This window comes from Mauremys mutica, chromosome 17 (genome assembly GCF_020497125.1).
Source record: "Mauremys mutica isolate MM-2020 ecotype Southern chromosome 17, ASM2049712v1, whole genome shotgun sequence".
Classification (NCBI taxonomy): domain Eukaryota; kingdom Metazoa; phylum Chordata; order Testudines; family Geoemydidae; genus Mauremys; species Mauremys mutica.
In genome coordinates, this window is record NC_059088.1 from 11,954,707 (window position 1) to 11,973,943 (window position 19,237).

Here is a 19,237-nt window from a genome sequence, read left to right on the forward strand (position 1 = left end):
AAAGCAGTTTTGTGTGTGGATGGAAAGTGCGTTTCAAACGCTACTGTAGAGGGTTAAATGTTACAGTGTAGAGCAGGAGTCAATCTGGAGAGACCCCAAAAGTAGTTCAGGTGGCAGCTCACCTGAGATAACCTCATTGTTTCATTCGTAGTTAACATCTGTATAGTGATAGGTCGATGCCTTGTGTGTGCTAGGACCCTGTTGTGCCGGGCGCTGCCCAGATACAGCGAGAGACAGTCCCTGCCGTCACTGAGATTTGGGCCTTGCTGTGCTGGGCGTTGTATAAACATAGAGGAACAGAGAGTCCCAAGGAGTTCACAGCTAAATAAACAAGACACACCAAAGTTGTATTTCCAGGTCTGGGAGGGAAGTTGTGTCTCCTCGTTTAGAGTCGGGAGGGCGGGGGGCTGAGAGTCAGGACTCCTGGGTCCCATCCACAGCTCGGGGAGGGGATTTGGGTCTGCAGGGTTCGAGCAGGGGAAGTGGGCAGAGAGGATTTGGTTCCCATCGCTGCCATTGTCTGGCGTTCGGACAAGTCAGCTTCCTTTCCCACCGCACACAGGCATGAAGACTGAGCTAACGGCTGCCTATAATGTGCTCCAAGTGCCACCAAAAACAGGGGAACGGAAGAGCAAACCACCCTCACTATTCAACTGCATTATGTGTGGCCCACTGTATGAGAAAGCAAAACCGCCAGCTGTACCCACCACTGCAGGATAAAGCAACCTCACTCTGAGCACTGAACATGGACCCAGTGTCACCGCGGCTGCCTGCTGGAGAGACAGTCTGGGCTCCCATGGTCCTTGTGGCTGCTGCTCACTAGTTTCATCGGGTGCTCCTGACTCCCACCAGCTCCCCACAACCACTAGACCCCTTTCCCCTCAGAGTTCCAGGGTAGAACCCAGGAGTCCTGACTCCCCGGCCCTCAGCTCATCTGGTCCAGCTCCTGTCTTTGAACTGCTCTGTGGGCTGGGCTTTGAGCCTCATGTCCCCTCACATGGGCGAGGGAAGCTGCAGGATCAGACTCTGGAACACTGGAATTTGTTCCCTTCTAGCCACCAGGTGGCCACCCCATCTGAAGCACAAGGCTGCTGCTAAGACCGACCATCCCCAACACAGAGCCACTGCCACTTATTTCAAATGAGAGCGTCACGGGGAGAAAATCCCTTTATTGGCAAAAGAAAATCACCCCAGCTGTTCTGTGAGGCTGTTAGATGTCGACACTGAGCCTAGAATATCAGCAGGGACGCGAACACCAGAGAATGCTACAGACCAGCATTTTAGTGGCACGATAGCAAAGCATCCTGAGCAAGATCTGATCCAGTCCCCACTGATAGCGGTGGGAAGATGCCCGTTGGCTCAGGCCTGTGGTCAAGTGCCCCAAGCGCTGCAGGCCCAGCCATTCCTTGTGAAAAATATTGGTCATGAATGTCGATCCCTTTTTGTGTAGTGATCCCCCTCCCCCAGCATGTGCCATCAGCAGGAATTAAACCTAGAAACTTCAGCACCACACTTTAAGCACAGAGGTTAAGGAGCAGCTAAGTGCATTAGCAGTAGTAGGCTGTCATCTTCTTGTACAGTTCAGTTACTATAGGGGGACACAACACACTTAGGAAGCTCATTATCTGGAGCTAGCATATAGTTCGTGAATGGATTCCATCTCCCCGTGAACATTTCTCCCCTATTCAGCCGGCTCTCCTGCCAAGTGCACAGCATTTTGGTAGTTACATGCATTTTCCCTGCAGCCCATGAACTCCTGGCCCATGGAAAGGAAGACGATGGGAGTGAGGCAGCTGTGCAAATAGAGCAGGCCATCGGCAAAGAGGATGCCTATGTCCAGGGATTTTTCCATCACTGAATGTAGTGCATCACCTGAGACCCGCAGGAAGTAAAAGACGTGATATGGGAGCCAGCAGAGGTAGAAGATCAGGATCAAGGCAAGGTGGACATTGAGGGGCTTCCTGGACTGAGTGAGATGGCTTGTTCTCAGTTTGGCAGCTAGAAGAATTTAGAAGGTGATGATCAAGGCTAATGGGACCAGGAACCCAACCAGGAAGTGGATAGCAACATGGGCCATCATCCTTCGTTTTCTCAGCAAAAGGTTCTCTTGGACACTTGTCAGATTGCCAGAGGTGATGTTCCACTCTGAAGATGAGCTCATGGAATCCCAGAGATCACAGTACTGCAAGCTCAATGCAAGGGATAGGATCCATATGGCCAGAATAACCAAAGAAGCCAGGCGGGGCGACCTGTGGTTCCGGGACCACACAGGGCAGGCCATGCAGATGCAGTGGTCGGCATTGATGACAGTGAGGAGGAAAACCCTAGTGAACATGTTGAGCGAGGTGACAATAATGGTCAACTTATACATCACGGTGCCCAAGAACCAACGAAAACCCAAGGTTGTGTAGATAACTCTGAAGGGTAGGAAGGAGGTGAAGATGAAGTTAGCAATGGCCATGTTAAGGAACCACATAGGAGTGACTGTCTTCTTCACCTGGAAGCCAGTGATGAGGATGATCCAGCCATTTCCCACCATGCCCAAGAGGAAGGCCAGGCTATAGGCCACCATGAAGATTATGTGAGTCATGTCCAGGAGAACGGGATTATGAATAAGTGCTGCCATCTAGGTGTGGGTTCAGGCGGTGCAGATCTTGTACTGACCAAACAAAGAACAAATGTCATGTCTCTGGAAGCTTATCTTGATGAGGATAAAAGGTCAGGCCCACTGGAACAATTTGTATAGTGGGGGTGCTGACAGCCATTGCACCAAACTATAACCCTGTTTATGATGGAAACCACTTCAAGCCCCAGAGAGTGCAGCAGCATCCCTAGGACCTATGTAAAAGCTAGAGTCTGCAAATACATTTATTAGAATGCGCATTGATTAGCTAATCAAACGTGGACATTTTTCATTAAAATGATTTTTCAAGGACAAATAGTGTTTTAGTTGAAATCGAAATATCTAGAAAAAAACCTGCTGATTTTGATAAAATTTCCTTTTGAAAAACAAAGCAAAGTGAAGCATTTCAACATTTTCAGAATGGAGTATTTTAATTTTTTATTTAAAAATGAAATTCATTATTTTGCATATAAAATGTTGACATTTTAAAAAGTTGAAACAAAAGATTTCAAATCACCTAAATCAAAAAAAGAATTTAGAATTTTCTTTCATGGGAAATATTGAATGTTTTTGTGTTTCAGTTGAGACTGGAATTCTTTTTAATAATCCTGAGAAATGAAATATTTGGTTCCTGTCCAGTTCAACTAGCTAATATGTTCTAAAATCATTCCACAATATATCTTCATCCATACCATCCTAATGAAGGCAAGTGGCTACAGGATTTCTAAGCGTCTCACAAGCTACGGAGGAAATATATAAACTCCCCTCTGCATCCCAGGACCAGGCAGCGCTCCGAGAGGTTCACATTTTCAGAGCAATTGGCAGCAACATTTTAAACTCAAGTTTGCTAAAATAAACCCCAATCCTGTGGATTTCATCAGGGCTTCTCAATCTTTTTCACAGAATGAGCCACAGTTTAAGAGAGACTGTCTCATAGGCACCTCCCTGCCCATTGGCCATTTCCAGGTGAAAACGCCTCCCCTCCCATCTCCACTTTCATTCCCATTCACTTGATACCTGACATCTCATTCCCCATCGCCCAGCCACCACCGTCCCCACCCTCCAAGCCTCCATCTACCCTCCCGTTTCCCTTTACCCGGTCCCACCTCCCCTCCCGTTCCCCCTCACCAGACCCTGCCTCCCCTCCTGTTCCCTCTAGCCTGACCCCACCTGCCCTCTGGCTGCCCCTGGACTGCCTCCCATCTCTCCACCTGGTCTCCAACACCCAACCCTGTCTCCCTTCCCATTTCCAATCCCCAAGCCCCGCGTGCCCTCCTGTTCCCCATTGCCTTGCTGTCCCCACTCTCCCATTCATGGCCTCATAATGTCACTGTGGCAACTACAGAAATTGCCCACTGACCAAATACTGTTCAGAAAACATTTCATGTGTCTCTGGCTCCTGTTACCATAAGACGAGTCAGCAACACGTAATCAGCCAGCTCCCTATAGACCACCAGGGGACGGGGCCTATTCCCAGTACTGATCCAGCCTCCGATGTCCTGAGGCAGGGTTGAGGGGTTTGGTACTTTCTTACCTGCGTGTTGGTGGGATGTGGCTTCTAAGGGTTAATCTCTGTCCAGGGCCAGGTCCCTGACACAGTCGCTGCAGTCCGCACAGACTGACTCTGCCCGGGGCAGGAAGCTCTTCTTTTGTGGGTTTCTTAAAGGGAAGGAAGGGGCGTTCGTGACTGAAAGGTGCGAAGGGATTGGTTTTGATGGTCTCTCCTGAGTGTGACAGACAGGCAGCTGTCCTGCGATTGTGGGCTTCTAAAGATTCCTTAACGCTCACATTTCCTCTGTTGTGTGCAATGCTGAGCCCCTGCTGTAACCACTAAACACTGTATCCCTCCCAGGGTCAGGGAAAAAACCCAGGAGTCCTGTCTCCCAGGCCCCCTGCTCCAACCCACTAGACCTCACTTCCCTCCCAGCAGGGGACTGCGCAGAAATTTACCTTTGACCCCTTTTTTTGCAATCACACCTGCCCAGGCCCCGGCAGGAGCTCACTCTTCCCTCCCTCCAAGCACAGCCCCAGGGCTGGACGAGTTCTGTGCCCCTGACGATTATTGGGGGGGGGGGAGGGAGTGCCCCTGCTTACTCCTCCTTGTGCGCACTCCTGCCTCCCCCAGTTGGGAGTAGAACCCAGGAGTTCCTGCTTTAACCTACTAGATTCTACACCCTGCGAGGCACTGAGAATAGGACCCAGGCGTCCTGACTCCCAGCCCCACAACTCTCCCCCGACTGAAGACTGTGCAGCTTTTTAAAAGATCATTTCTGATTGGTCTATAACTTATGGGCTCGATGCAGAAATGATGGGTGAGGCTCTTTGGCCCGTGTTATGCACGAGGCCAGACTAGATGATCCTAATGGTCCTTTCTGTCCTTAAAAAGCTGTGAATCTATTAACCACTAGGCTCCACCTTCCCCCACCACTGGGAATAGAACACAGGTGTCCTGGTTTACAGTCTCACTGCTCTAACTCGCTAGATTACATTCATTAGTCCAAGAATCTCTTGAGGATTGACACAGAAGATACAGAACTGGACTGGGATATACAAGACTAGTTCGAATTAGGCTGTTGCACAAATCGTGCTCAGGATCCATAGGGTCAACAGAGAAACATTCCCTACGAAGAGCTCTTGCTTCCAGGGAGATCTATGGAGAAAGAGTGCTGGGATGAAAAGGCGGAACCGGTGAGAGGAATTCTGAGATAGACTGGAAAGAGAAACCTCTGCAGCCGCAGCTGGCTCAGTAGCAGATACTAGGCCAAGGTCTGCTCCAGCCAATTCAGGACATTTTAACCCCTGAGAAGCCTGAGGGAACTGGTAAGTCAGCAGTACTAAGACAGACAAAAGGATGGATGTGTGTCTACTGTGGACAGCAAGATCATTTAGTACAAGACTGAGAACTCACCTCACCCCAGTTTGGTGCACCAACAGCAAAGCTGCCTGCTGGAGGATTTGTGTGACAAGGACAGCCAGCAAAGCAACCATGTAGATGCACAGAGTACAAACTGGGTCTCAGGAGGACAATCCTGGAGAAGACTCAGCATACCACAAGTTTCAAACACCGAGACCATACCTTGGAAGGACAAATGCCCAAGATTCTATTCCCATTGACTGGAAAGTTTTGCAGTGACAAGATAGGCATATAGGACACGTGATTCACTTCCTGGAGTCTGGCCCTAGGCCCAGTCAGGGTGAGGAAGTGAAGGAGAAATATAAGACCTGTCTAGACGTACGAGAAAGGCCAAAGTTTTTTGTGTCCAATGGAGTTTTGTACAGAAAGATTCAGAAAAGGGAAGATTTGGGATAGCTAGTGATTCCCTACACTCATTGAGGCAGCATTAGAAGGAATCCATGAGAAGATATGCACCACGTGGGAACAGAAAGAACACTAGAGTTCGTTAGAGGTCAGTTTTATTGGCCTCAAATGACCCGAGCCGTAGAAAGGAAACGTCTGCAGTCAGAACTCAATCCTCAGTCAGAGGAATTTGACCCAAACAAGAGGAGTCAACTTCATGAAGATCAACTGGAAGGGACACAAACCAGGGAAACTTCCCACCACCACATCTGTAGAGAGTACTGCAGAGGTACCTATTGGATCTCACAGAACATGGAAAGTTAGAAGCCAACCAGTCCAATTTGGGGACCATCTCCCTCCTTGTTATTAATCCAAGGGCTGGAATGTAAGGAACCCTAGACTTTGGTTTCCTGACAAGGAAGCGTTTGGGAAAGACTCAAGATGCTGCCGTTCTTTTCAAGCGGTGATGGTGACACATGCTACGTGTTATGGAGACTGAGACCTCATCTCAGAAAGAAGATCGGCGAGCAGCAGGTTTGCTCTGTGTGTGCTAACGTGTAACGGCTATGTGAAAGCTTGTATTTAAATATATGCAACAGCACCAAAGCGGAGAGGCTGTAAAAGGGCTAGATTTAGTACCAAATAGCTTGTGTTTAAAAATTATTCAGAAGTATTCCAGATACTATTTGCAGGGTGTTGTGTTAGTTTATAAGAGATTGCACTGGACTCTCTCTCTCTCTGAAGCTTAACAGTTGTTAACACCTATGTTCAGGGTTTTACAGAAAACAGCCCTGAGGTTTCACTCTGTGAAAAGCCCGTTGCTTCCGCAAAGAGCTCAGCTGAGGAAGTGCAAGAAAGAGGGGTATGTAACCAAGTTCTACATTCTAGTGGTGCAGCAACCCTTATCCTGTAACGTGTCATCTAAGCTATCACCTCCCCTCTCCTTTCTCCTGTCTGATGTCACCCCAGAGCCCCTGTCGTTTCCCAGGCGATTGTAATAAACAACTCTCTGGAGGTTCTGCTTTGCCATGTGAGTAATGGCTTCCTCAGCCCCAGGGCAGTTCAGTTACTCACCTCAGAGCCAAGGTACTGAATGTAAAAACGGGGGATGGGGCGTGGGAAGGAACCAGTCGTTTCTGGAGCTGACTAAGAAGAGGGCATGGTAGAATAACACGCAGGCCAGATGGCTCTCCCAGTCTCAATGGAGGTGGACCATGCCCATGTTCAAGTCAGTCAAGACCTTCTCTGCCTCCCGACCCACCATCCCATCCTCCATCCCTTCTGCTGTCGCTCTGCCTCTCACCCCCATCACTGCCCCTCCACTCCCTTTGCTGCTCCCATGTTGGTCTCCCCACCACACAACACTGCCTGTTCCCTCGTTCCCCTCCCTGGGACTCTCACCTTATTGTTTTGGTTGTACCTGTGCAGGCAATGGAGGGAACCCAGCAGCTCCTGCCTCAGCCATCACCTCCAAGCCCAAAAGAGGAAGCGGAGGGAGCGGCCAGCAAGAATTCCTGCTCCCCCCACCGCCCATCTTCAAGCAGACAGCTCTGCCAAGCCACAACCCAGGGCTCATCTACAGCCTGACGGATGGCACAGTGTCCTCGCCCTCGGGGCTGGTCCAGACCCTGCCGGGGTCCTTCCCAGACATCTATGATGGAGACACCAAGAAGTGGGAGGAGCATTTCCACAGCATCCAGAGGGCCTACAAGGAATTTGGCAAGGATGATGACTTCGCCATCTGGGTGCTGACCGAGGACTTTACCCTGCCGTTCCCATTCACCTGGCCATCCCTGCAGCCATCCTGTGACCCCACCGACTGCTTCGGCTTCGACTTCTTCCTGCACCCAGGCAAACCCGTCCCTCGGATCCTGCAGCCGCTGCACGCCACCACCCAGGCCTTCTTCAAGAAGAGACGGATTCGACGAAGCGGGGATTCACCCACGAAAGCTCATGCTGCAAAACGTCTGTTGGTCTATAAGGTGCCACAGGACTCTTTGCTGCTTTTACAGATCCAGACGAACACGACTCCTCTGATACTTATCAGCAGTCTGTTCCACCGCTCAGAACAGGCATGAGGTGGGAGACAAAGCCTGCTTTCTGCAACCCTCCTGCCCCCAACAACTCGCTTCAGCAATTCCCAAAATCAGCCCCACTTACCAGAGGCCTCCTCTCCTCTTTGTGCTTCACCAAAATCTGACTGTTGTGACCGGCTAGGCTTCTCCGGGATAGAAAAGAGCTCCTGGCGGCCTGCATCTCTGGCCTCCGAGTCATCCTCTGCCTCTGGGTCCCCCTCTTCACCCAAGATTTCCTCCTCCTGGCTCAGTCCACTCTCGACTGGCACACAAGCCAATGAAGTATCCACAGGGCCCTTCACAGTGGAGATGGGGTCACCACCGAGTATCGCGTCCAGCTCTTCGTAGAACCTGCAGCTCGTGGGTGCAGCACCGGAGCAGCGTTTGCCTCCCGCGCCTTGTGGTAGGTGTTCTGCAGCTCCTTCACTTTGACCCTGCACTGCAGTGTGTCCCGGCCATGGCCCCTTTCTCTCATGCATCATGAAATCTGTCCGTAGGGATCATAATTCCTACGGCTGGAGCGCAGCTGGGACTGCACTTCCTCCTCTCCCCAAATGCCGACGAGGTCCAGCAGCTCGGCTTTGCTCCAAGCTGGGGATCGGCTGGTCCATGGAGCAGGCAGGGCCACCTGGAAAGATGCGCTGAGACCTCTGCATGCGTCACCGAGCGAACGGGGACTTTCAAATTTGCAAAGGAATGCACAGGGCTGGTCACCCGAGGGCAGGGCAGTAGAGTTCAAACCGGTGACCAGAGAGGCGAGAACAGGCATTGTGGGACACCTCCCGGAGGCCAATCACAGCGCTGGAATCGCCATGGTGTCTACACTGGCACCGCGGTGCTGTAGCCCCAGCGCAGGAAGCTCTACGCCTCTCGTCCGAGTGCTGCTGCAACGGCGCAGTTCTGCGCACGAAGGGGCTTGGCAGCGTCTGCACCTCGGGAGTTACAGCGCTCAGAGCTGCTTTACTGCTCAGACCAGGGCCGGCTTTAGGCCAATTCAAACAATTCCCCTGAATCGGGCCCCGCCCCTAAGAGGGCCCCGCGCCCAAGCCCCAGTACGGCGCACGGGCAAGAGCCGGTGCGCTGTACCGGGTGGCCTGGCTTCTCCTGGAGCCCCAGGCCCTTTAAATTGCCACCAGAGCCTCACTGCTGGAGCCCTGGGGTAGGGCTGCGGGGCTCGGGGGCTATTTAAAAAGTCTGAGGCTCCTGCTGCTTCTACCGCCCTGGCCCTTTAAATAGCCGCCGGAGCCCCGCTGTTTCCCCAGGGCTCCCGCGGCTATTTACAGGGCTGGGGTGGTGGAAGCAGGGGAGCCCCGGGCCCTTTAAATAGCCCCCGAGCCCCGGGCTGCTGCTGCTGCTACCCCAGTGGAGGAGGGGGCACGCACCATACTACCCTGGTAGAGGATGGTCTGTACCCCCTGTACCTGCACCCCCTGACTGCAGCCAGCCCCTGCTGCACCCCCCGCCCTGCCTGCACCAGCCCCTATCTGCAGCCAGCCCCACACCCCCTGCCTGCAGTCAGCCCCTGCTGCACCCCCCGCCCTGCCTGCACCAGCCCCTATCTGCAGCCAGCCCCACACCCCCTGCTCACAGCCAGCCTGTCTCCAGCCAGCCCCTGCCGCACCCCCTGCCCTGCCCTGCCCGTATCAGCCCTGCACCCCCCGCCCTGTCTCTAGACAACCCCGCTGCACCCCCCTGCCTGAAGCCAGCCAGTCCCGCACTCCTCTGCCTCCAGCTCTGCCAACTCCTGCCGCACCCCCCTGCGGCCCTGCCTGAAGCCAGCCAGCCCACCCCACACACCCCCTGTCTCCAGCCAGCCCTGCACCCCTTGCCCTGCCTGCGCCAGACCCTACCTCCAGTCAGCCCCTGCCCTGCCTCCAGCCAGCCCTATGTCCACTGGTGCCCTGCAGTTCCCAGGGCAGTAACCCTGCACACCTGCTTCAATGAGGGGGGCAGGGAGCAGCTGGGACCCACACATGTGCACACCACTAAGGTGACCAGACAGGGGGTCGGGAGATCCTTTATAAGAAAAAGACCCAAAAATCGGGACTGTCCCTATAAAATCAGGACATCTGGTCACCCTAGCACACCCCCGGAGGCGGGGGGGATGGGGACCCACACGTGTGAAGCTCATTTCTAGTTCAGGCCCATCTTTTAAAAAAAGAACTTTAGGTCGGGGTAACATACAGCCGTATTTTCCTGGACATGTCAGGCTTTTTGGTTCTTAAATCGCCGTCTGATAGGAATTTTTAAAATTGTAAATAGACATACGGTAACCCTATTGGTACAAAACATACACACTGTGGCACATCCCTTAAATCAGAACTTTTTATAGGGACCCGGTTGCTAAGAAATGAAAGGCTTTTTTTTGCATTTTTTTTTTTTAGTCATCCCTGCCGGGGCCCCGCCGAAAATGTCTGAATTGGGCCCCGCACTTCCTGAAGCCGGCCCTTGCCAGTGTAGACGGTGAGGGGAATCCAGATACTGCTAACAGAAAAACTCAAGCTGCAGAATTGTGCTTCTCTTGTGTGCCGGTTGGGGGCAGCACTCCCCCAAACAATCCAGCACGAGGCACAGGACCGGGATCTAGAGACAGTGAAAAAATACCTGTCAGCAGGTATCAGAGCTGTAGCTCCAGCTATGATCACGTGTCCATAAAAACTGGAGTGTCTTGAATAGTCACATGTCTGAATGTGGAATTTATCTGACAGCAGAGTAAAAATGCGCAGCGCAGAAGAGGGAGCTTTGGGGAATCGATCGGTCAAGGTGTCACAACGAGGACTTGGATTTCAAAGGGGCCGAAAAGTGCCGGGTGTCAAAATCCTATCGCAGTTTGTTGGGAAATAGGTACAAATGCTCTCAGCTTCCTTTGAAAACTAACCAAACGCAACAATAGTTCTAACGTTCTCTTGAAAGGAGGCATCGGGTCCCAAACACCTCTGCCCTCAGTACAAACACAGGTTTCCACATGCTGCTGCCTGTACACCAGCCGGATACTGTTCTCTCTACGGGCCTGACCCACCGTCCGCTAAAGCCAATAGTGGGTCTTTACATTCCCTTCAACAGACGGTAGCTCAGCCCTTGCGCCTGGAGGGATGTGACTCCAGCCCCTTCCTGGGATCCTGTCGGATCCCGTTCATAGATTCTAGGACTGGAAGGGACCTCGAGAGGTCCTCAAGTCCAGTCCCCTGTCCTCATGGCAGGACCAACTACTGTCTAGACCATCCTGGATAGACATTTATTTAACCTGCTCGTAAATATCTCCAGCATCGTAGCAGCACCTGGCTGGGCTGGATCAGACAGGAGCTGGGAGAGGGGAGTGGCTGGTGCTGTATCACGACGAGGGGAACAGGCAACAGCAAGTACTAGGCCTCCTCCGTCCACGGCTAGTGGAGAGCAGAGCAGAGAGCAGGGCGGCTGGTGGACAGCGGAGCGGAGTGGATAGCAGGGCGGCTGGAGGAGAGCAGAGCAGATAGCAGGGCGACTGGCGGAGAGGGGAGCGGAACGGATAGCAAGGTGGCTGGCGGACAGCGGAGCAGATAGCAGGGCGGCTGGCAGAGAGGAACGGAGAACAGAGCAGAGAGCAGGGTGGCTGGTGGACAGCGGAGCGGAGCGGATAGCAGGGCGGCTGGCGGAGAGGTGCAGCTGGTGGTGAAGGTTGCAGCAGAACCCCACGGAGAGACGTGGCATTCGGCCATCAACCCAGGCAGTGGAGCATGTAAGAAGCCCCCCAGACCTCCCTCACTTCCACCCAGGCTGGGAGATAAACTCCACAGAGGAATTTCTGAACTCTGGGGCTGCACTGACCAAGGCCAGAAGCCGTGGGAGGGGTGACGGTTGGGTTGCTGGACTTAAGACCCTGAGGGGAAAAGGACACTGCCACATTCACTTGGGGTGGGTCTTTGCTCATGGTTTGTGTTATGAATCCTGGTTGTGGTGTTTCCCCAACGTGATGCCACATTGTTTCCCTCCTTTATTAAAAGGCTTTTGTTACACTCAGACTCTGTGCTTGCGAGAGGGGAAGTGTTGCCTCCTAGAATTGTCCCGGGTCACTGGGTGGGGGCTGAAGCCGGGTTTTCATTGCGTTATTGAAACAGAACCCCTGGATACTGCACCCGGCCCTTGTTGCTGCCAGCTCTGACGGGCAGAAGGCTTACATACGTACTACGCTGATTCTGTCAAAGGGCGATTCACCATCTCCAGGGATAATCCCAACAACACGGTTTATTTGCGAATGAACAGCCTGAAGCCCGAGGACACCGCCCGGGATTACTGCGCAAGGCGCACAGTGAACCGAAACCTATAAATGATCATACAGAAACCCCAGCTGCGGATTCCCCCTTATCCCATGGGCTGCGGAGGGGCTGCAGCTCCATAAACAAGACCCCACTGGGCGCAGGAATGGGAAGGGTCACCAGGCCAGGCATAAGGCAGGTCTACACTACGGGGGAAAATCGATATAAGATACGCAACTTCAGCTACGTGAATAACGTAGCTGAAGTCGAAGTATCTTATATCGATTTACCTACCGTCCTCATGGCGCGGGATCGATGTCCCCATGTCGACTCCGCTACCGCCGTTAGGGTTGGTGGAGTTACGGAGTCGACAGGAGTGCGTTCGGGGATCGATATATCGCGTCTAGATGAGACATGATATATTGATCCCCGAGAAATCGATTGCTACTCGCCGATACGGCGGGTAGTGAAGACGTACCCATAAAGTCTCTCATTCCCAGGCAATGTTGCCTCTTGTTGCCCATCGCTCCATAGTGTCCGTGCCGGGATTTCGAAAGGAAACTAATGGATTGCGGCAGCTCTTTCTGATTTGAAAAATAACCCAGTGGAGACTGTCAGTTGGCCCCAGGGTCACTTAGTAAGGACACGTGTGAAGGGGTGTGGGAATATTCCTGGCAAAAGGAGTGACTCCGAATTGTGACGGCAAAGGCAACATGAGAGTCGGTGTGAAAGGTCATAGATATAGGGATGTTGCCCCTCAGTGTTCCATGATGGGAATGGGATTTTGAAGCCTTCAGGACACAACAGAAATTCCAGCATAAAAAGGAGAAAGTTACTGTCTACCATTTATTACTTCTTCTTCTTCTTCCTTATTATTACAATGACTGATTATTATTGTTACTTATTAGTGGTGGTGGAGTAGTTGGAGGTTGTGGTCCTAGCGCTTAGGGTCTCCAGTCATGGTCTAGGAGCCCATTGTCCGAGGCACGGTACAAACACAGACCATAAGGCCTCTCGCTATCCCACTTACTTTACAGTTCTAGCAGAAATGGGAAGTGGAGCGTGAATGGGAATGGGAGTGTGAATATCAATCGTCAATAATAATCTCCCTTCAGTGCTCCCTGAATCCTCCCTCGACTCTCCCCTAAAGAAAGAGTCCCAGGCAGGCCGCTCTCGGCACGCTAATCTCAGGGAGGCTCCACTACAAAACCTTTACTCTGCCCTCAGCCTTCACCCCACAGAGTCTCCCACCTGCACCCACAGGCGGCCCCCAGGCCTGTTAAAAAGCACGAGCCAGGCTTGCTCAGATCACGTTCCTAGTGTCACGGATCATTTCAATGTAGCCGGTCACTGCTGGGAAGGGAAAGGGCCTTCCATCCCAAATCCCTCCCAGCGCCATGGGAAATCTTCCCTCTCCAGCGGCTGTCCCAGCCCAAAGGATCCCCGGGACACGACCATAATACAGATGATAAATAATAATCATAATCTGACCCGGTATGGGAATTCCTACATGGTTTCTCTAGGTTCCTTGGTGACACCACCCAGCTCTGAGCTACACAGCCTGCTAGACTCTGGAGAGACGTCTCCCTGAACAGCGGGGAATCAGCAGGAGTGATCCTGAGAACCTCCTACAGCAAGGTATTTTAGGGTGAGTGACCTATGCGAAGAAATGTCCTTTCTGGCTGACGTGGACTATCCTTGTTATATCACCATCTTTGAATGGCAAACGGCTAAAGCTCTTGTTCTGAGGTGATGCTGGTCACACTCTGAACAGGCTCCTATTGTTTGTCCACTGGACAGTTCATTGGGTTTTTAAGACAGTCAGTCACTAAGAGGAGGAAGCAGAACCCATGGCTCTTATCAGCGTGAGATCGGTGCCTGACAGAGATGAACAAGGACAGACAGGGAGAACAGGTGTGGGTGTGTTTTCATGAAAGCGTTGTGCCACAGTTTCCCATCGGTAAGAGAGGGGTAAGAGCCCTGCCCTTCCTTGCAGGGGTTTTGGAGGTTAAGGATATGAACGACTGGCAGATATTTCAGCTATGGGGGCCCATATCTTCACCTATGGTAGACACATCTCCAGTGGCGGGGGCTGGGGGGCAGGCCTTTCGCAGAGGGAAAGAAGAAATGTTCATGACTTCAACGAGACAATAAAGTGGCAGGAGTTGCCGGCTACAAAGTCTGGGGAATAATGGGAGGGTGAAGACAGACTTGTTGGTTCTACTGGACAGAGCCAGTGGTGCAAGATGCTGGGCTTGAGAGAGCAGGGTAAGATCGGACTCATTGTCCCTTCAAGGGAACAGCTCGTAGGGCCCGGGAGAAATTGAGCGGCTGCAGGGCGAGGGCTGGGATATTTGATTAGTTAGCAGAAACTGTGGGCCTGGGGACTGGGGAAGTGTCATAAACATACAGCTCAGGGGAGCATGAAATCCCTCCTTTACCTGTAAAGGGTTAAGAAGCTCAAATAACCTGGTTGGCACCTGTCCAAAAGCAGGGCCGGCTTTAGGCCGACTCAACCGATTCCCCTGAATCGGGCCCTGCACCTAAGAGGGCCCCGCGCCCAAGCCCCGGTACGGCGTACGGCCAAGAGCCGGTGCACTGTACCGGGGTGGCCTGGCTTCCCCGGGGGGCAATTTAAAGGGCCAGGGTGGTAGAAGCAGGGGAGCCCCGGGCCCTTTAAATAGCCCCCAGAGCCCTGGGATAGTGGGAGGCTAAGGGGCTATTTAAAGGGCCGGGGCTCCAGCTGCCTTTGCTGCACCCATTGCCCGCACCAGCCCTGCACCCCTTGCCCTGCCTGCAGCCAGACCCTACCTCCAGCCAGCCCCTGCCCTGCCTCCAGCCAGCCCCATGGCCACTGGAGCCCTGCAGTTCCCAGGGCAGTAACCCTGCACACCTGCTTCAATGAGGGGGGCAGGGAGCAGCTGGGCCCCACCCATGTGCACACTCCAAGTGGTCCTTTCCCTTGAATCTTTGTCTAACTCACTTGGTGGTGGCAGCAGTACCCACCCAAGGACAAGGAAGGATTTGTGCCTTGGGGAAGTTTTTAACCTAAGCTGGTAGAAATAAGCTTAGGGGGTCTTTCATGGAGGTCCCCACATCTGTACCCCCGAGTTCAGAGTGGGGAGGGAACCCTGACATGGTGGCTGGGTCTCTGTGACTCTGCTCCCAGCTCTGCTGCTTCTGCTTCCCTGGCCCCTCTGGCCGGCCAGGCTCTGCTCCCCAGCTCAGCTCGGGCCCCTGCTCCCTCCTTAGCTCGACCCCACTCTGTCTGACCCAGGCAACTCCAGCTCACAGGGAGGACGGAACCCCCCGGCCTCCTGACTCCCTGATCAGCCTGCCCGCCCCACCCATCCCGCTCAGAGGCTGACTGAGGCTGACCTGGAGCATTGGCCTCTCCCCATTCTTTTAGTGCTGGGAGCTGGCCAAGCAAAACACCCCACTGAATGTCAGTAAGGGGACAACAGCCCCCTCCCACTGGGGCGAGTCAATCAGATCCCGGGCAGGAGGAGAGTGCGTCTCGTACAAGGCGGGGACATGCAAATGAGGGAGACGGTGTCCTGTTTAAATCTGTGCCTCTCTCTGCCCAGGCTGCACCCGGAGACCCGATTCGCAGCCTCCTGGGTCTGAGCAGTTCCCAGCCAGTCGCCTGAGAACCTTCCGCTTCAGCACCAGAAAAAATGAGATTTTTGCTCCTTTTAAGTTTCGTGGCAGCAGCTTTAGAAGGTACGTTCCTCCCTCTGAATAACTGGCAGAGTTAGAGGAACATTGTGTTATCGCTATTTCTATACCGATAGTAATGGCCTGTCTTTATTCTCAGGTGTCCGGTCCCAGGTCAAGCTGGTGGAGTCCGGAGGGGGGGTGAAAAGCCCCGGAGAGTCTGTTTTCCTCACCTGCAAAATCTCCGGGTTCGTCCTCAGCGATTCCTACATGAGCTGGCTCCGACAGGCTCCAGGAAAGGGACTAGAATGGGTCAGTTCTATAAACCCCGACGGGAGCCAGACACGCTACCGTGATTCAGTGAAAGGCCGATTCACCATCTCCAGGGATAATTACGAGAATGAGCTGTATCTGCGACTGTCCCACCTGGAACCCGAGGACACCGCCATCTATTACTGTGAGAAAGGCACAGCGACACCCCCTTCTCCCAGCAGCCACGTGGGGGCAGCAGTGACAGTCACCCCGCTTCGGGCTTAGACAGGAGACCTGGCAACTGGGTGAATGTAACACAAACCTACCGTTTGTGTTACATTCACCCTACGGTTACTCACATCTTCTTGTCAACTGTTTGAAATGGCACATCCTGAGGATCACTACAAAAGTTTTTTTTTCTCCTACTGATAATAGCTCACCTGAATTGATTTATCTCATTAGAGTTGGTAAGGCAACCTCCATCTTCTCTTGTTCTCTGCATATATATCGCTCGCTACTGTATTTTCCACTGCGTGCATCTGATGAAGTGGGTTTTAGCCCACGAAAGCTTATGCCCCATTAAATGTGTTAGTCTCTAAGGTGCCACAAGGACGCCTCGTTCTTTCTGCCGTCAGTGTCTCCCTTTCCTTCCCAGAGCCCCCCTGAACCTGCGGTGCGCAGGTCCCTCCCTTTATGGGGGAACCCCAATCCGGAGTGAGTCCGGTTTTGCGTCACTCTCCCCGCCGAGACCCGGCACGTTGGCTCTCCCGGGGCCCGTCTCAGTGTCAGACTCACAGGACAGCCCCCGCCAGTGTACAGGAGACAAGCGCATTGCGGGACTGCTCCAGTGCCCGTCAGAGTCAATAGGGTTCATCCCCCTGCCCTCATTGGGGTTTGCCTCACACCCAATGGATGGAACAAATTCCTCATGGCGCCAAACCCTCCGCTAGTGCAAAGTCACTGGAACTGCTTTCAGTGTCCACGAGTTACTCCTGACTGACACCAGGGCGGCTCTGGGCCTTTCAGCAAACCGGGACCTTTATTGCAATAACGCAGCGGAAGGTGATTAGTTCATTATAACGATGTGGGGCCCCTCGCCGTGGCGTCGCCCCCCTTCACAAGCGGTTATTGCCTCTATCCCCACAACCCCCCCATGGTGAGGCTGGGGAACTTTCACAGCCCCTGGTTCAAAGAGGCGGGACTGAGGCAGATAGATGGAGGCTGCGGTATGGAGGAGCCATTCCGCGTCCGGGCGGGGCTGAGGGGCAGAGCTCACCCCGCGCCCGAATAAACCCCACGCCGCTGAGCCTGGGAACGTGGCACCGCTGGGACTTTCCAACGCGGCTCGTGGATTGTTTCCACCCACCCGCCATTGGGAAATCCCTGCCCGGGCTCTGCGCTGGTGTCAATGGGTGGAGCTGAGACGTCCCAACCCACGATAAAGTTCCACGATGTCCTGGAGTCCCCATGGAGATAAAAGACCCGCCCCTCAGCCCTCGGTGACATCACTCAGCCCAGGGCTGGCACTCGGGGCACTGGGGGCAGTCGCGTGACTAACGGGGCCGGATGAACGTTTTGTGGGCCCGGCGCCAAACAGATTTGTGGCCCCGATGGAGGCAGTTGCCAGATGCTCAGGGCCCCACCTGGCCCTGTGCTGCCAGGTTCCCCTTCCCCTCGGGGGCAGGCCCATGCTGTGCCACGCAGCCCCCCCGGCCAACACCGGAACACCCCCCTCCCCGATTCCCTATGGCCAGAGCCCCGACAAACTCTCTGTGACCTCCCCTCCCCCACAAATGCACAGCACTCTGCACAACACCCCCCTCGCCCAGCACCCCCCTGCCCACAGCCCCACCACCAGGGCCGTCCTTAGGATTTATGGGGCCCTGCACAGTATTATTAAACTGGGCCTCCTATGTCTGAGTTGGGGCACAGCCACCACTCCCTCCCGGGGAGACAGGCCATACCCGGAGCCGGAGGGGCTCTGGGGTCCAGACAGGGGGCAGAGAGGAGCAGGGAGCGGGGCCAGGGGGTGGAGAGGAGCCCTCAGCCTGAGGAGCAAGTGGTGGGTGCGGGGAGCCAGCGGGGTCTCGGGGTGCAGGGCAAGTGGAGCAGGCTGGGGCCCCTCTGAGCATGGGCCCGGCTCCATGGAGCCACTGGTGCCATTGTAAACCCGGCCCTGGTGACTAAGGGTTGTGGAAAGGAACACGACGGGATTCACTGGGATGGCTCAGGGAGAGGCGGCGCTGAGGGAGAAGCAGAGGCATGTTCGTGGGGGGTAACGGGGGCACTAGGGTCACACAACGCAGGTGCCACTGAATGAGATTTGGCCCAGGACTTCCCAAAGTCTCATGTGACACGTGACACAGAAACCTCTTTGTGCCACCTGGCAGAAGCCACAGGGTGAGGGGGGAGAGTTTTACAGGGATCCCCTGGGTGAAGTATATGCAGAACAATTCACCAAAGGATGGCAGGGAAGGTGTCTGCTGAGTGCCAGGAGTCATCAGCATCTTTGTGAAATGTATGTAGGATCCTGATCTTTTACCTCGGCTGGCTGCCATATCACGTCTTCTACTTCCTGCGGGTCTCAGGTGATGCACTACATTCAGTGATGAAAAAATCCCTGGACATGGGCATCCTCTTTGCCGATGGCCTCCTCTATTTTCACAGCTGCCTCACTCCCATCGTCTTCCTTTCCATGGGCCAGGAGTTCATGGGCTGCAGGGAAAATGCATGTAACTACCAAAATGCTGTGCACTTGGCAGGAGAGCCGGCTGAATAGGGGAGAAATGTTCACGGGGAGATGGGATCCATTCACGAACTATATGCTAGCTCCAGATAACGAGCTTCCTAAGTGTGTGGTGTCCCCCTATAGTAACTGAACTGTACAAGAAGATGACAGCCTACTACTGCTAATGCACTTAGCTGCTCCTTAACCTCTGTGCTTAAAGTAAGGTGCTAGGTTCAATCCCTGCTGATGGCACGTGCTGGGGGAGGGGGATCACTACACAAAAAGGGATCGAAATTCATGACCAATATTTTTCACAAGGAATGGCTGGGCCTGCAGCGCTTGGGGCACTTGACCACAGGCCTGAGCCGACGG

At 53.7% G+C, this 19,237-nt stretch overlaps 1 protein-coding gene, 1 long non-coding RNA gene and 1 gene segment (V, D, J or C); 2 read left to right on the forward strand and 1 right to left on the reverse strand.

Annotated features, from left to right (window-relative positions):
• LOC123351450 (sulfotransferase 2B1-like) overlaps nucleotides 1-18,888 on the forward strand; it is a 38,079-nt gene extending 19,191 nt beyond the window's left edge. The window contains exon 5 of the mRNA XM_044990800.1: nucleotides 18,805-18,888. Coding sequence (XP_044846735.1) covers nucleotides 18,805-18,873 — 69 coding nt within the window. The 3' untranslated portion in view covers nucleotides 18,874-18,888. The remainder of the gene's footprint in view (nucleotides 1-18,804) is intronic.
• LOC123351453 overlaps nucleotides 1-19,237 on the reverse strand; it is an 83,696-nt gene that overhangs the window by 19,346 nt on the left and 45,113 nt on the right. The gene's annotated exons all lie outside the window — the stretch shown is intronic.
• LOC123351451 lies at nucleotides 15,832-16,736 on the forward strand. The segment is given in 2 exon segments: nucleotides 15,832-15,951; nucleotides 16,046-16,736. Coding segments are annotated over 2 exon segments (423 nt in total).